The sequence below is a fragment of the Onychomys torridus genome, chromosome 11, assembly GCF_903995425.1.
Source record: "Onychomys torridus chromosome 11, mOncTor1.1, whole genome shotgun sequence".
NCBI lineage: Eukaryota > Metazoa > Chordata > Mammalia > Rodentia > Cricetidae > Onychomys > Onychomys torridus.
In genome coordinates, this window is record NC_050453.1 from 19,335,724 (window position 1) to 19,353,586 (window position 17,863).

Below are 17,863 nucleotides of genomic sequence, written 5' to 3' on the forward strand. Positions count from 1 at the left end.
TCTCATTTCATGGTGTCCAGGAGGGAGGAGAGTAAGGGCTCCTACAATCCCCTTCAAGTGTACAACACAGAGGCCTAATTTCATTCCACAGGTCTCACTTCTTAGAGGTTCCATCAGCTCCTAGTAGCACCACAGGGTGGTAGCCAGTTTTTACCTTGAGCTCCTGGGAGAATGTTCAAAGTGCCTTATTCTTAGATTATTCTTCATTATCTTAAAATTGCTCATATTGATGTCCCAGTGAATGCTTGTTTCTTCCGTTCAATCTGACCAAGGTAGCCATGTGACTTTGCTACTTGGTGAGCCTCTAAACTGTGGAAGTGTCATGTGTAATCTCAGCTCATGAATCTTGGAACACAGGCTGCAGAGGCTGGTCACTGGTTAGCAAATGGCAAGTTAAATAAAACCATGTGGGGATCAGAAGCAATCCTTATCCCCTCTCCCCAGCTCAGTGGTTGAAAAGGTAGCTATGTGCTTTAAGGAAGGGCAGAGTAGACGTCATAAGTTGGGGTTCCAGCTAACAGACCTTATCATTGTCTGATTGAATGGTGAGCCACTGTAGTAAAGGTTTTTGCTGATCTGTTGTGAGTTTAGAACTTTGTGTGTTTAAGAATAATTAAAGGATATCATTAAGAAAATTTAATTTTCAGATCAGAGTGAATTGTTCTTTTTAAGCATAATTTTTACTTTTAAGCCAATTGTTTCTAAAATCACCCATTCCTATAGATGACGTTGGTAATGGAGTATTAAATAATAAACAAAGCATGGCTTTATGAAGAGAAGAATATTCAGGAAAACATGTAGGAAGGAAGAGACAGATCCTAAAAATTGCCCTTGTAATCTAAACTAGAAAACTAAAGATAGACTTTCATGAGCCACTTAAAAAATTCTTCATCATGACTTCAAGATATTTCAAGAGATGTTGGAACTGCGGTGAGCTCTTAAGTTTCACTGTATGTGTGTATACATGTATGTGTGTACATGTATGTATGACTATGTTCATATACATGTGTGAATATGTACATGTGTGTGTGTGCACACCTGTGATACATACATGTATGAGTGTACACATGCATGTGTGAGTGTGTGTGTACACTTGTGTGTGTACATATGTGTGTGTGTTTGTATACATGAGTGTGTGTGTATATGACATATGTGCCATGGTTTGAGTGTGAAGGCCAGAGATGAACCTTGGATGTTGCAGTTCACCCTTCACTGTGTTTAAAACAAGGTCTCCTGTTAACCTCTATATGTCAGGAGGGCTGACCCACAGCCTCCAAGGAGTCTCCTGTCTCTCTGTCCCATCTTACCATGGGAGTACTGGGATTGTAGACATGAGATACTGGGTTTGGCTTTGGTTGGGTCCTGGAACTTCACACTCAGGCTTTTCGGCTTGTGTGATGAATATTTTAACCAATATTTTAACCACTGAGCCATCTCCATTGACCAGGATTCACTCTTTCCACAATTGGACTGTTAACTGATACTTTTAATGTTTTCTTCATCTCCCTTACTGAATGGTTGGAAAGCAGAGATATGTGATTATGGGGCCACTTATTCTTCAGTGTTCCCCTTTAGCCTTCAAGTCTATGAATTCTAAATGCTGTGAAGTAAGTGATTAAGCCATACTGGGTAACAAAAATGAAGCTTATGAGAAGATGGATTAATAAGACAGATTCTGCCACAGGCCTAACTCTCTAGAAACATCTGAAAGCCTTTCCAGAAATCTATAATGACTAATGTGACTCTTGTTGATAGATTTGTGAGTCTCACTGGTAACTGGTTCAAAAGCTAGTGACGAATGTTTTTGTAATGCTATTTTATAGCCATTTTTTTTTTTTTGCGAGAAAATACACTTTAGAAACAGGAGCATGAAGGACAGAGAATTTTGAATATGATTGTAGGAACAGCAGGGATACACGTTCAGGCACACACACACACACACGGCTGTGATAGAGGATTGGGACTGACACTGAGGGTTGGTGACTCTTGTTCTGGAGATTAGTCTGTGCTTTGTGGAATATAGCAATGGCCATACCTTCTTCCTACTGAATGCTAGTAGTACTCGCCTGGCAGTTATTATAAACCAGGAAATGTCCCCAGGCATTGCAGCGAGTCTGCCAGAGATGTTTAATAAAAGAGAAATGATATTACTGTGTATTGCTTGATCTCCACATCCAATTCCGTTGGCTTTTGTATGAGTACCTCTGGCTCTGGACAGAACTGTGAATCAGTCACTGTACTTCACAGGCTCACCTTCTCATGGGTGTCCCTGGTACAGTGATGGGGAACCTCCTTTCTACTCTCTGTCAGAATGGACCATATCCTGGCCATTGTAAAAAGTACACTGCCCTGCTCCATGAAAAATCTGCATGTTGAAATTCTGATACTTGAAGGTGCTGATTTAGGTGACAGCACTTTTAGGAAGTTACCAGATCATGAACATGAAGCCCTCTTGAGTAAGATTAGTGACCCCAGATGGGGTTATACATGCCTTTAGTCTCTGTACTCAGGAAGCTAAGGCAGGAGGATTGTGAGTTTGAAGCCAGCACGGGCTACATACTGAGACCTTGTCAAACAAGACAGAGACAGAGAGAGCAGCTGCCTGCCCCTCCCACAATGTAAGGATGAAATAAGGACATCTATGACAGAGAAACAGACCCTCAACTGATAATTAATGGACTGGTGGATGATGCTGAGCCATTCAGCCTCTGGAACTGTTAAAAAAAAAAAAAAGAAAAGAAAAGAAAACTCGGTGTTTATAACTGTCTGGTTTATGGTGCTTTGTTGAGGCAGCCCGCATTAACTGAGAACACTTTAGCAAGCCTGAATTGAATAAGTCAACTTACACCTTTTATCTTGACTTTTGACTTAGAACAGAGTTCTGATAGGTATTGTTCAATAAACTTTTGCCAAAGAAAAGCCACTGTCTCTGTGTGACATAATCATTGTAGGAATCTTTAAGTATCTATGGAGGCAGTATCTGAAGCTTCACCTAGGACCCATGGGCTCCAGATGCAAACAATTAAGGCTAAATTGCAAGGCAAAGGATCTGCAAGTAACAAAATATAGAAATGTTTAAGCAGCATGGACCAGAAAATTCGAAGGGGAAGGTCTCCATGGACCCTGCGAACTCAGGTGGCTCAGTAATCTGGGGTTAGAGCGGACCTAACAAGAACAGATGGGAAACTCTGAAACTAATAAACAGCACATGGAAGATAACAACTGGTCCTTGGCCAAGATTTCAACACTGTATGAAGGGCAGGCACTATCTCAGAGCGTTCCAATTGTTTCTAGACAGGATATGGAGGATTTGACTGGAGCCAGGTGCTACAGGTAAAATCTGGGCCAGGCCCCAAAGACACCTTCATTTTCTTATAAAACAAGGGAATGTCCTTTCTTCAGTGCTGGTCTTTTTATTGCTGTATATATATATAGATATATAGATAGATAGATAGATAGATAGATAGATAGTGTGTGTGTGTGTGTGTGTATTCAATTCAGTTGAATCACTGAATCACATCCCCTAAAAGATACACTGGAGACTTTACCCTCCATGCTGCAGAATGTCACCTTTGCTGAGAATAATATCGTTGCAGATATAAGTAGTTATGGTAGGTGTCTATGGTAAGATTGGTAGTAGGTAGGTAGTGACTGGTGTTGTGATAAGAAAAGAAACCCAGTAAAAAGATAGCATGTGCCAGGCAGGCAGAATGAAGTGCTGTAACCACAAGCCAAGAGTGCCTGGAAGCCAGGCAGAAGGAAAAAAGATACCCACAGGTTTCAGAAGAAGCATAGCCCTCCTCATACCCCTGAGTTTGAACTTGTCTTAGGTAGTTTAATTTGGTTTGATTTAGTCCGGTCCAATCTAGTCTGGTCTATTCTGATCTGGTCTGATTTGGTTTGGTTTGGTTTGGCAATGCTGAAAACTGAACAGCCCAGGGGTCATGCAGACCAAGCAAATGTTCCACTATTCCACTCTCCCCCAGCCCAGTGCTGGACTGCTAACTCCCAGAACTGACATTAAGTTTCTACTGTTCTTAGCCACTCTGGCACTGTAGCTCTGTGGAAACCAAGACTTTCTCCCAGGAGTCGCTCACCTGAGCAGATGTAGTAGAAACTGTGCCTTTGAGGCCTGTGTCCCCTCCATGCAGACTCATGGTATCATGGATGATGACCTCCTGTGCTGATACTCAAATTCTACCGTACCTGGTAGCTCCCCCCCTCCCCCGCCCCGGGATATGTCACTCTTCCTTGGCTGGTCTTAGGCTGGGATAATTAAAAGCTAAGGACCACATGGACTTTGCTTCCTGAGTGGGAAACAAAGAAAGAACTAAGCTGTTCTGCTCTCAGGGGAATCTGTCAGGGTGCTGCTGTCCTCATGGGGCCTTCTTTTCATCCTTACCTCACAGAGCCAGGAGCCATAGTTTGTGTTTTCCCTGGTGAGAGGTCGAATTTGTGGTGTAAATCACCCTCTCTTTTGTCAAATATCCCGGCAGTATCTTTATGCATGCCATGTTATGAATTCCCAGTAATCATGATCCTGACAAGGCAACATATCGGTGAGATATGTCCTCCTCGTTAATACTGAGTATCTGAAGGCAGAACAGCTTAGTTCATTAAGTACATCCACGTACATCTGCTCTTTTAAGAGAATTGACGTTAATACACTTAACCGGCCTTGCATCTGAATGAACTAATGTTGTCAATGCAATGCCATTGGGATAGTGATGATTCAAGACATGATAGTGGATTATACCACATTTGGATTAAATCGTCACATTCAGCTCTTGAGGTGTTTTTTTGTTTGTTTGGTTGGTTGGTTTTTGGTTTTTGGTTTTATGACCATCTTAGTGACAGTTTACTGCTCCGGGTTCCATCTCATGAAGACCTGGATAATCATGGTTTGAATTAAGAACGATTAAATAAAAGAGCCAGAAGAGGCTAAATCTAAATTACACTATTAATACAGTACGTGGAGAAGGAAACATGATAGAAAGAGAAAAAGAATGAAATTAGGTATGGGCAACCTAAGCCAGGTGGCTTCCTACTTGGACAGGTGCAATGGTGAGTGAGACATTCTTTTAAAAATTACAACTTTGGGGGTTGGGGATTTAGCTCAGTATAGCACTTGCCTAGCAAGCACAAGGCCCTGGATTCGGTCCTCAGCTCTGGCCAAAAAAAAAAATTACAACTTTTATTAACATTATCCTCAACTAGTAAGAAGGGAGTGTGTACTACTCCTACCTCACCATCCAGATAGCCAGAGGGTTTTCATGCTGATCTGGGTGACTTGAGAAGCCACGGTCTTATCACAATGTGCAGAGCCTCCTATGCATAGACATGGGCAAATCCTTTTTCTTCTTTTAGGGTAAGGAACAAAGTAGCATCATGAGAGCCTTCACTACCCCAGCCTTATGCAAATACCTGGCTTCCCCATGTCTCCACTGTGGTCAGTACAGCCCTGGGTATTGGTGCTTATAGATGCCTGATTGCCAGTGGGTGCAGGGTATGGGAGCGGAGGCTGACTGGTGTCTGCTTGCCCTCCTAGGAGCTGAGGTGACATACATGAACATGACCGCCTACAACAAAGGCCGGCTACAGTCATCCTTCTGGATTGTGGACAAACAACATGTGTACATCGGCAGCGCAGGTTTGGACTGGAGATCCCTTGGACAGGTAATCTTCCCACCATATCTAAACTTAACAGCTGTGACCATCAAAATGTCTGCCTCCAAAGAGTACTCAGACACCTATGTTATTTGTTTGTTTAATTTGGGATGCCAAGGACTGAATTCAGCCTACTCTCTACCATTGAGACACATTCCCAAATCTAGTGTTTCTTGTGTTTAACTGTATGGTTTTAAGAGGTTTAATGTCACAAGACATTAAATTCTCTTTGTTCCAGAGAATTGTTTTATCAGATAAACAACATAATCACCATTGAGTCAATATCTTAGGAACTCAGATATTCAGAATAAATTACATGTAGGTTGTAATACCCAGATGTGAGTCTTAAGGATGATACCACATCATCAGTGAGACAGGAAACATGCCACCTCAACACACAACAGTGTGATTTAGGACAAAAAGCATGTGAAGTATTCCTGTAGACAGTCTTAAGAGGGAAATATTATCATCTTACTCTTCACAGCTAATTAATGTCAAATACCTTGAAAATCAATTTAGACACTTCTGCAATTTTCATATATTTGTGCTTGCCAGGGCTGATCTATAGAGGATTATAAAACTATTGTGTATCCATTTGTCTATAAGAATGTCACTGGGTGCCTAGGGCAACTGATCACTCATACTACAGAGCCCACGCATGCCCATCCTAGTTGGGTTTTTTGTTTGTTTGTTTGTTTGTTTGTTTGTTTGTTTGTTTTTCAAGACAGGGTTTCTCTGTGTAGCTTTGTGCCTTTCCTGAAACTCACTCTGTAGACCAGGCTGGCTTTGAACTCACAGAGCTCCACCTGGCTCTGCCTCCCGAGTGCTAAGATTAAAGGCATGCACCACCACCGCCCAGCTTCCTAGTTGGGTTTTGAGTGAGTGGCATTAAGGAGAAACAGCACCAAGGTGCTAGTAATTCTCTGCCACCCATGGAAAAGTTGGCATCATGTGGGATAACTGGAAATGGGAGCTCATATCAGTACGGCCTGCTTTGCATATGTAACCATTTGCCTCTCTGATTCCATTCTTTCTTTTGTCTTCCTAAACCATTGCCTTTCCTCCTCACTCTCTCCATCTGTTTCTCATATTTTATGGTGAGGCAGGAAAGCATGCTCAGGTATAGAACAGGCAAGCATGCTCAGGTATAGAAGAAATAAGCACTATGAGAACAGCATGTTTGCAACCTAATTGTTTCCCTTAGCACTGAAGAGATGGTATATATCTAAAAGAAAACTTAGCAAGTGTGTTATTGTCACTTATGGAATATGTTATGTCCTTAAGGAATAAGACAGAATTTCCTCTTGGAATAGCATGACCAAGAGCAAACCCAAACTGGAATTCTCCACTTCTCTTCCTGTGCCGTCTATCTGTCTGAAGCCTGTGGTTACTAGCCTCTCTGTACTTGGTTGTGTGTCTGACCTGTTCCTGTTGCCTTTCTGCTGTGCTTGTGTGCTGTACTACTGTGTCTGCTCTGTGTGTCTGTGCACCTGTCTGTATGTCTGTCTATTGTGTCTATCTGTGTTGCCTACCCCTGGCAAAGACCGTTGCTCTGTATTTGTTGAACAGCACAGAAAATAGATGGGAAAGGAATGAGATCCTTTACAGAAATCTATAACAGAGTTTTAGAAGGAAATTACTGACCCAGAATAGCTGTCATCCATCTACATCTGTATATTGCTTCCAGCATTTATGGTGGATATTAGTTTTGTTTATGGTCACTTTCTCCCTGTTGGCTGCTTTCAGCAAATGATTACTATAACCCATGCATACACACATATATTTTTCTGGGTTGGGGCATGGAAGAGTCTACAACTGAAGATTAATATGCATTTAGCTTAGGCTGTAAAATCTGATTACATGGGAAATCCAAAGCACAGTAAGGCTGATTACATTGTTTTGTTAAAGGCAGGTTAAATTTACATAAGCTGAATACACAATAGAACAGCAGTTTGTGTGCCAGTCTTAAGTGATCTCGAGGCATTTTGCAAACATGGCTACAAATCTGGCAAAAGCTTACTCTCCTCCAAGGCAAGAGGTGTTTTCACACCTCAGTTCTATTACAACCAAGATGTTTTTTCTAGTTTCAGTTTTAGAAGACAGTGACAGTCAGTAATCTAGGTTGGACTAGGGTTGCTAATATGACAGTCTCACACCCCAGCTATGGATGGAAACACTAAGAACTCCCTAGAGAGGAAGACACCACCAAAGAAAACATTGCTTATTTTATATCTATTCAGGGAATGAAAAAGTGCTGTCTAAACAATTGAGAATTGTTCTGGGGAGGTTAAATCAGGAGGATGTGTGTATTGATGGGAAATGTTTAAGCCATATGATGTTCCCCATATGGGCTTTCTTATGGAAATATGTGTTCCTCTGCTGGTTGTAAATTTACTAGCAAGTTAAATGCCTTGTAGATCAGAGATGTGGGCCAAGACAAGAGCAGGTTTCCAAAAGGCTGCCACTTACATGCCAGACACTGGTGCTGATGAAAATTTTTAAATATTTTATTTTTAATTTTAATTTTGTATGTATATATGTCAGTGTGTATGGGTAGGTGTCCAGATGAGTGCAGGTGTCCTAAGTCCAGGGACATTGTATGCTCCAGAACTAGAATAACATAGTTGTGAGCTACCAGGCTGCAGTACCAGGAACCACATTTGGGTCCTCCATAAAATCATTGTGGCCTTAACCACTGAGCTGTCTCTAGTCTCTGTGATTCCTTCTTCATTTGTCATAACAATCTAATGGTAGATATTATCTCTATCTTTCTTTTATGGTAATCCCAGAAAAAATAAAATATAATGATCCTGCCCTTTCCTCATTCAAAATAATAAAATATACTCTAACCTGGTTAGGGTCATTCTTCACAGTCTTAAATTAAGAGTTACATCAGCCAAGTCCACATGGTTCATTTCATTCTTAGTGATTTGGAACATTCATATCAATCAACCCAAAGTCACACTTTTTTTTTTTTTTTAATCTTGTGGCTGCTAAACAAAACTCTGAAACTTAAATCTTCTTCCTATGCCCTTAGCCATCATCCCCGTGTTCCACCTGGAGCCCCCTGCACTCTTGATAGAGGTGTAGAGAAGACACCATCTAGAAAGCAGGAGGGGCTTATGATTCTGTCACGTGGACATTTACTCTCCATGGAGTTTCTACTGCCACTCACCCAGGACTTCTTCCTCCTTTGTGTCTTCCTCCTCTTCTCTACACCTGAGCACACACACTGCCTCCCACCCCGGCCATTTTTCCCACACCGCTCTCAGTTCCGGTGCCATGTTACTGTATGTGAGGAGGCCCAGTAACAAACCACCAAAATGGCTGGTTCATGGTTGGGGGAAGGTTCTTCTTGTGGACAAGAGGAAGAAAGTATCTAAAGGCGTTTGGAAGAGTCCAGAGCAGAGAGCAAAAGAAGAGGACTGGACATGGCCAAGGTTATCTGTGCAAGAAGGGAGAGTAGCGGGAGAGAACAGTGGAGAGGGCAAGAAAAGAAAACAGTGGGAGTAGCAGGGGTGGGGTGAAAGCCTTGCCTACAGAGAAAGCAGGAGCTGAGGTGGGAAGGGCCAGAGGGCTCCTGTGGAGCTTTGAAATGTCTAGCTGGTATTGCAAACAGGAACTGAGGGAATCGGGAGGCGGGCGTGGGCTTTGATATACTGGTAGGTGCCACAGGCATATGTCAGTGGAAAGCCACGTGGGCCTTCTTAGCAGAGGCAAGGGAAATGACGCCTTTGGCAAAGAGGAACCTGCTTCACGAGTTCCTGAGGAACCTTGGCTTTTATCTAACAGCCAGAAATCCTTCTATAGCCTAACTTGAATTGAACTTCTCTCTGTCATTTCTGGACACAGGCTCTTCCTAAAACCTAACAGCGACTCTATACTATGTCATCTTCAATGAGTGTTCCTCTCAATCATAACACATCTTCCAAGAGTCAAATTCAGCCCATGCCATCAGCTTTACATTTTGTGAAGTTTTCCAGTGAAATCTATGATTATTGCTTGTAATGATCATCTTAAATCTGTACCAAGTCAAGGAAAGAATAGGTCTTCAACTTTCATGCACTGTGGGCTTTGTCTGGCTTCTGTCTAAGCATGTGAAGGACAAGAGCTTATTCCCTTTTCACCATTCTCCTCTTTGTAAAGAATTCTGCCATCACTTCATTCCACAAAGGAAGAGAGGCTATAGGTGAGTTTGAGGTCATGTGACCTTGCCCACCACTCATTTTTAAAAATCAGCTACACTTAGCAAAAAATCATGTTTATATTACTTCCTTGGGGTGAGAAAAATCAACAACACAATTCTGTCAGAAGTCCTGTTCCCTTCCACCCAACAGTAAGCCCTTGGTAATGTGGGAGCCATGGGATATCCTCTAACTGTTCCTCCTGCCTGAAGCTCTGCAAAGTCCCTCCATCTCTGGGTTGGATTTCAAAGACCAGGAGGAGGCCGTGTGTGTGTGTGTGTGTGTGTGTGTGTGTGTGTGTGTGTGTGTGTGTATTTGCTTCTGTATTCCTCACCTCCTGCTGTTCCTTCAAGGACTCCCTTAGAATTCCTGCCCCACGTGGAGTCCTGTGGGAAGAAAGAGAACACCCCCCTCCATACTTCCTACTTTGTGAGCACCTCAAAACCCCAGGGAGGAAAGGAAAACTGCAGCAGGAACAAAGAAAAGGCCAGCCAGTGAGAGGCTGAAAGGGAAGTTCACAGCAGTCTCCAAACGCTCTGGAGGTGGGAAGCTGAAATGGGAGAAGCTGGGGTGGGGGGAGTATGAAAATCAGGCTTTTAGAAACAGTTGCATTTATAATCTTTGAACCATCCTTCTTAGCTTGGAGTTGAAAGGTGGGATTCAATAGGTCCATTGACATCAAGAACCTGGCAAGTCTGGAAAGGAGAGAGATTTAAATAGTGTTCTTTAATGGAATGGCAACAAACAAGAATAGGCCTATTTAAACCCTGAGCATGAACACATTTTCATCTTAGCTACTTTTTTTGTGGAAGGAATTAAAAGGTAAGTCAGCTTGTGGGCAGGAGAATGTGGAGACAGTGAAAGCAGAAACTCAGTGAGGAAGACCCCAAAACTTAGCAACCTGCCTGGACCGGCTGCAGCATGGGCATGGAACCACGTGACCAGCCCAGGATCTGTGTGATAGGTCAGATCATGAGCTTTTAGTCTTGGAGCTAGAAATGAATCTGATAGTGACTTAGTTTCCTAAGATGTATCTAACAGCAGGTTATTTCAGGGACATGGACCTAGCCATTGTCTAGGAAAAGGACTCTCACACCTAAGATTGAGAAACTATGGGTTTCCCTTAAATGAGTCTCTTCACAGAGCCTTCCATATGCTAATGTGCTCCAAGAGGGTGGGGAGGGTGCAGCCCTTGTCACATCTGGTTGGGTGACTTTGAAACACTTTTCATGACTAATGATCCTTAAAGCCTACACATAGGGACACTGAGGCAGGATCTGGGTTTGGAGGCTGGTAGGTCATTTACCTCCGACCTACAGAGATCTGACCTCTGTAACTGTAGGAGTTTCATAGCCACAAATTCAAGCAACTGAAAATCAAAATTATTCATTACAAATCACTTCTAGATGGATTATAAGGAGATTTCCCCCCTTATTATTATTCCATAAACAGCACAGCATAGCAACAACTACCTACATAGCATTTCTGGTGCATTTTCAAAGCGTTGGGGATTGTTAGTAAACTAGAGGGTATGGGTAGACTGTCAACACTGTGGCATTTTCTTCAAGGGACCTGAGTATCTGTAGACTTCTGCATCTCACAAGAATATACCTCTCCTATTAGTTCTGTTTTTCTGACTGAACTCTGACTGATAAGGATGGTGAGTAGGAAGTGGAAGATGTGCTGGAGAGAGCTGGCAGAGTGGTGTCACAGTGACTAGTGGTCCATGAGACATGAACCAGAGTGAGTAGGTGGCACTGTTCCCAGCACCTGGAGCTGGGCCACCAGAAGAAGACAGCACTGTCAACGGAGACAGTCTGTCATTGGAGGGAAGTCCTGATGTCCAATGGACTGTTGGGAAAACAGTAAGGAGATGGACCGATGTGGCTGTTTATAGCTAGGACACCTTACTGGCCCTAAAGATGCTGATTTCATCTCAGCTGCTGTTTTCAGCAGTGATTATCTGATGGACATTGACAAAGGTCACAGTCCTTCACCAAGCCTCATCCTTTCTTTCAGATGTCACTATGGCCTGGAATTAATAATGAAAAAGTCACTAAGACCTAACCAGTCTTTGAGTCCCTCCTTTGTGTATGAGAGTGTAGTGTATATGTGTGTGCACATGTGTACATGTGTACATGTCACAGGACATAGATCAGCTGCAGGTGTTGTTCCTTAGAATGGCATCCACTGGGTGGTGGTGGCACACGCCTTTAATCCCAGCACTCGGGAGCCAGAGGCAGACAGATCTTTGTGAGTTTGAGGCCAGCCTGGTCTAGAGATTGAGATCCAGGAAAGGAGCAAAGCTACACAGAGAAACCCTGTCTCGAACAACAACAAAAAAAAGAAAGAAAGAAAGAAAGAAAGAAAGAAAGAAAGAAAGAAAGAAAGAAAGAAAGAAGGAAGGAAGGAAGGAAGGAAGGAAGGAAAGGAAGAAAGAAAGAAAGAAAGAAAGAAAGAAAGAAAGAAAGAAAGAAAGAAAGAAGGAAAGAAAGAAGGAAAGGAAGAGAAAAAAAGAATGGCATCCACCACCTCTACCCCCTTGAGACAAGGTCTCCCACTTTTATCTGGATTTAGTCAATTAGACTAGTCCGAGAATCCAGCTATCTCTACCTTCCCAGCACTGGGATTACAAGCACATGCTAACATGTCTGGCTTTTTATAAAATGGATTCTGAGGGATTAGAGGTGGCACTGGGGTCCTTTATGATTATACAGCAAACAATTTCCTGACTGGTCCATCTTGCCAGCCCTTGAGTCTGTCTTCTTCCTTTTTATTTCTATTCAGAGAAAAGGTCAGAGGCAGTGTGCTGAAGCTCCATTGAGTTTGCAGTGGGCAAGAATCATGATGCAGGCTGCTCTGTCTTTCTTATTTGATGCTAGCACTGAGCTGATGTTTTTCTTAAAATTGACAAGCTCCTGAAGGCGTGCTTTAGCTCCTAGGGAAGGGGTGCACCTGTGATCCAGATAACTAGTTATGGAGACCAAAATGCAGATGAAAGGCAAAAGGTAATTCAACCACAAATACAGCAGGGAATAATTAATACTCCTTAGAAAACATTTAACAAAGGAAAGCAAATAATTAGCTCTTCCTTATTGGTTTAGAAATTACCTGTGCAGCTCAGAAAGGCTGTTTTTGTTTGCACGTACATTGTAAAGTGAATGAGGAGGTGGAACTCCCTGCTTTTAATAAAATATATGTATTAGGAGACTGTTTTCAATAACAAAGCTATGCAAATTTTCTGCAATTTCTATAGTGGCAGTTCTGCAAGTAATAGTCAAAGGAACATAACTAAATCTTTTCTTCTTGTCTCCTATGGGAACCGTTCTTACAAAGTCACGGAATGGTCTCCTGCCTCCATTTATGTGGTGACATGGAGGAACAAGAGATCATTTCACTTTCCTCCTGCCCTTCCTAGCAAAAGGAACACCCATAGCATCATTTCTGAGTAAGACTGATTTCTGAACTTGTCTTCGATGCCATGTCCACCTTCACGTTCTCCATCTGTTCTAAAGGGCATGGCCACCTGAGGTCTCCGAATGTGGCTTATCTTGAGATGTATGTCCTGGTCACTTTTTAAAAGTTATTTTGTTCACTATAATTATTTTGTGTGTGATGGACAGACCATGTGTGCCATGGTGTGTGGTGTGTGTGTGTGTGTGTGTGTGTGTGTGTGTGTGTGTGTGTGAACTTCATGTGGCCTGCTCTCTTCCATCTTTACGTGGGTTTCTGGGATGGAACTCAATTCCTCAGGCTCACACTGTTTGGCAGTAAGAACCTTTACCTGCTCGGCCGTCTTGTTGGCCCCTGATCATTTTTTTCCCTAGATACAGTCTCCTGGTTTAAAAGTTCTCCTAAGTTATGATTCCCTTGAGTTCAAGTAAGAGACTTGCCTTCAAACCAAATTCAGCTCCCCCTCCTCCCCTGAGGACTTTTTCCTCTCATCAAGCTCTGGGCTGCTGCTAGGTTTCCTGTTCACCGGTCTTGCTCTTCACGCTGGTTGTTTCTGAGCTGTTGTTCTGCAGTAACCGAGAGGTGGAAGTCGGAATGAAAACCCGTTGTTTTTTGTTTTGTCTCCTTGCTCTTGTAGTTGTATGGCCTGGAGCAAGTTGGGCCCCGCCCTTGAGTTTTCATTTTTTTCATCTCTACAGTTGAACTAACCATAATGTTCTATGAAGTTGCCGGGGAACCAGATGAGTTACTGGCCCCACAGCTGAGGCATGAGCACATAAGCTGTGGCCATTGAGCACATGCCGAGGAAACCGAGTTGTCTAGGCCAACAAGGAATGTCGGTATAATGCTTGTTTCGTGTCATCAATGATGGTGCCACTGATCTCTCTCACAAACACAATGGCCTTCTTAAGAATACAGTATGGGGAGCAATGGCACCATAGGGCCATGGCCCACTGGCTATGACCCACTGAAGGCTTTAATGCCTTGCCATAGAGCTTTACTTTGTTAGTTGCCATCAAAGACAATGCCCCGATAATTAAGCAAAGTGAAACAAATAGAGAAAACAGAGCTAAAACCATAGTTTTGGGGAAGTAGACTTGGGTTTTCACATAAATCAGACGAGTGTTCACCAGAGGAAGCCAAGGTAGTGTGGACACAATGGAGGGGAGTTCCAAGCTGCCTCTGCATGTGGAGGGTGTATTGTATACACTTTATCATTCTTATATCAAAAGCAAAGACAAAAGCAAAGGAAACTGAAGTCACTGATCAAGCTCTGGCCACTGGTACTGATTACTAAAAAACGTTGGCTCCTGGCAGGGACTGTGGCAGCCAGTAGAGCCCTGGCTGCATGCTCCAGGTTGTAAGTCGGAGTTCCAACTCTCCATGTGGCCTACCTGTTTTCCATCTGTATGTTCAAGGTCAGAGGAAGGGTGACAATATCCTCCTAAGTGCTCACCCCCCACCCACTGTCTCCTTAGAATTAGTTTTTCAGTCCCTGGTAGGTATGTAGGAGCCCATACTGAGGACCATGATAGATATCCTCTGAATATACTTAATGGCATGAAATCTCAGCACCCACTCAGTGCCTGGCACATACTGAGTGTTAAGAAGTATTGATGAGGGTTGGGGATTTAGCTCAGTGGTAGAGCACTTGCCTAGCAATCGAAAAGCCCTGGGTTCGATCCTCAGCTTAAAAAAAAAGTATTGATGAATGCATGCATGACTTCACAAAATAGAATGTCTTTCATCATCAAGTAAGTCTTAGAGCAGAGAATTGAAATTAAAGATTGGAAATTTCAGGGAAAAGTTATTTCTTTGAGTAGAAACAAGAATCTTGTGACACACACACACCCACACCCCAAGTTAACTCCAAGATGTCCACATCATCATCATCATCATCATCATCATCATCATCATCATCATCATTGTTATCATGCATTTTCACACTGGACCAGCTCCTGTCAACAAGGGTTTGGAATGCCACCACTTCTCTATCCAAAGAGCATGCGCAGATGTGCTCATTCTTTATGTTACACTTGGTGACAGAGCAGTCACCCTTCCCCAAAGCCAATTTAGTACCCAGTATCAATGTGGTAACATTTGTGACGTGGCTTTCATAACGGTTGAGAATATTCTTCATGAAAATAACACTAGAAAGCACACATCAAGACCTGGAGGATTTGACGATGATTATAATGTAACACTCTTAACTGGTGTAACACACACACACACACACACACACACACACACACACACTGCTTCTATTAACAAACTTTTTTTCAAATGTTTCACTGAGTTTCTTTGAAGGCTTTATCAGACCTAGGCAATACATCTATTTTAAAAGCTATATTATCAATGATTCAGTTAGGTTAATTTTATGACCCATTTTCTTACTTTCTGGCTTTAATATTTTAATTGGAAAGAATTCCTGTTCTTGATACAAAATTCTTCACTCACAAAGCAGCTTCGTGCTCTCAATGAACTGTCAGTGCTGCTGGGCACTCTCTGACTTTAAAAGCTAGCTAGCCTGGCATATTCAGTAACTAACAAGAGGCCCTGTATCAAACAAAGGGAAAGGTGAGGATTATAACCAAGTACACCCACGATGGCTCTCTGTCTCCACATCCATGCTCTGCTTTGTGCAGATGTGCCTTAAAAACTAGTCAGCAGACTGTTTACCTCTCCTACAATTCACCCTAGAAACGTCACATACCTTGAATGTATCCCTTGTGCAGGAAGCATATTTATACTACAGTATTTGAAATGTCAGTTAATTTAAATTCAATATCTTAATTACATACAGCATAAAAAGCATTCAGCATGTATGTCGACATGTATGTGTTTGTGAATATGAGTGTGTGTGTGTGTGTGTGTGTGTGTGTATACACATGTATGTATATGTGTCAATCCAGGATTATACTTGCCAAAGAGAAACACAGGGTCTTGGTTTTTTGGGAAGAGATTATCATCAAATACTTTTTTAATGTCCTGCCTGAATCTCTAAATAATGAATGCTCTTCACCTAGGTCCCAAAGGCCTGTGTGCTAAAGATTTGGTCTCCAAGTTAAAACATGGTGGAACCCCTAGGCAGCCAGGCCTGGTAGAGGCAATAGGTTACTGCACACACATTTGAAGGGAGTTTTGGGGCTGAACCTCCTGCTTGCTCCCCTTTGCATCCCAGGTGCCATGAGCATCTTGTTCTACCACCTGCTCCCCACCATCAGGAGCCCCTCACAGGAGAATCCAGGGCAGTGGGTCCAACCATCCACTGAAACCATGAGCCAAAACACACTTTCTTCCTTCAAGTTAGTTATGTTGGAAATTTTGTCACAGTGACTGGAAGCTTAGTATCTTCCACATACTTAAGGCTGACCTAGACTTGAGCCTACAGGTCATCAGTGCAAAGTGGAATTCATGTCATCTGCCTCAGCCTTGGGGCATCACTGCTGGTCCAATTACTGAAGACAAGACCCCAAGGGAGGCCTTGCCCTGCTTTTACTATCTAGAAACAAAGGCATAGGATGTTCCCAATATTCTCATTAATACAAAGTCAATGGTTTTATTTACCTTTTAGTGAGTATTTTTCAATGTAGGGATTAAGAAACTTCATTCAGTTGCTTCTATCTAGATAACACTTTGGCTAATAATAATAATAATAATAATAATAATAACAGTATAGGTCAAACCATTTTCACAATCCATTGCCTGCTGCTTCCTGCCCTGGCCTACCTGGTTTTCCTTTATTTCTGCCTGTCCCCCTCTTATAAGATTTCCATCATCCCCCCCCCTCTTAGCCTCTTCACCTCAGTCACTTGGGTTTCAACCCATATTGGAGTTTGTGTTGATTAACTCTTACTTTCCAGTCCTTCTTTATCAATTTCCATATTAACTCCTTGACTATGTGTCAGATAACATGATGGCTGTTCTTGCCATTCTGTAGTCTTCTCAGAGGAATATTTCAGTTTCCCAAATCCCTGTGATGCCCTCCTAGGGTATACCTGAGCATAGCTCCTAGGTGTACCTGAGGTATTTTACCTTGGGTAGACTCCTCTTGAGATGCAGACACACATACACAGAGGGGGCTGGGAAGTTGGCCCTAGGTCCTTCTCTAAGTGTAGAATTGCCTGCCAGAGTCTCAGAGATTCATCTCAAACAGATGGAGAGCAGCAGCCTGTAGATGTTTTTGTGTTCATGTTATTTTTAGTGAGTATTGTCATTTCTGTAATGTTTGCATGCAGCACTAGGAAAGACTAAGGGATTGCCAGAAGAAAGGCAGGGCTCACTGTTTCAAACACAGAAACAAAAGGCAGGTGGAACTAAAGGACAGAAGAACATGGCTTGGGGACATTTTCTAAGAAAAAGAAAATCATGTAGGGGAGCTTGTCTCTCTTCCTAATTATCTCAGAACTCTAGTAGACAGCATCCTTCATCAGTGACAAGCTTCTGCCGCACACAAGTAATAGGGTTTACTTCAGCCTGCACATTTTATTCTTGAATTTCTCTTAGACATCTCCCTCAGTGTTAATTCCAAGTCTCCCGTGCCTCTGATTAAAGTCTGG

The 17,863-nt window shown here is 42.6% G+C and overlaps 1 protein-coding gene across 5 annotated transcripts in view; it reads left to right on the forward strand.

The window, feature by feature from the left end:
* Window positions 1-17,863, forward strand: part of Pld5 (phospholipase D family member 5) — a 322,478-nt gene that overhangs the window by 231,855 nt on the left and 72,760 nt on the right. For all 5 annotated transcript variants that reach the window (XM_036202790.1, XM_036202791.1, XM_036202792.1 and 2 more), the window contains one exon: window positions 5,549-5,676. In XM_036202790.1, coding sequence (XP_036058683.1) covers window positions 5,549-5,676 — 128 coding nt within the window. The remainder of the gene's footprint in view (window positions 1-5,548; window positions 5,677-17,863) is intronic.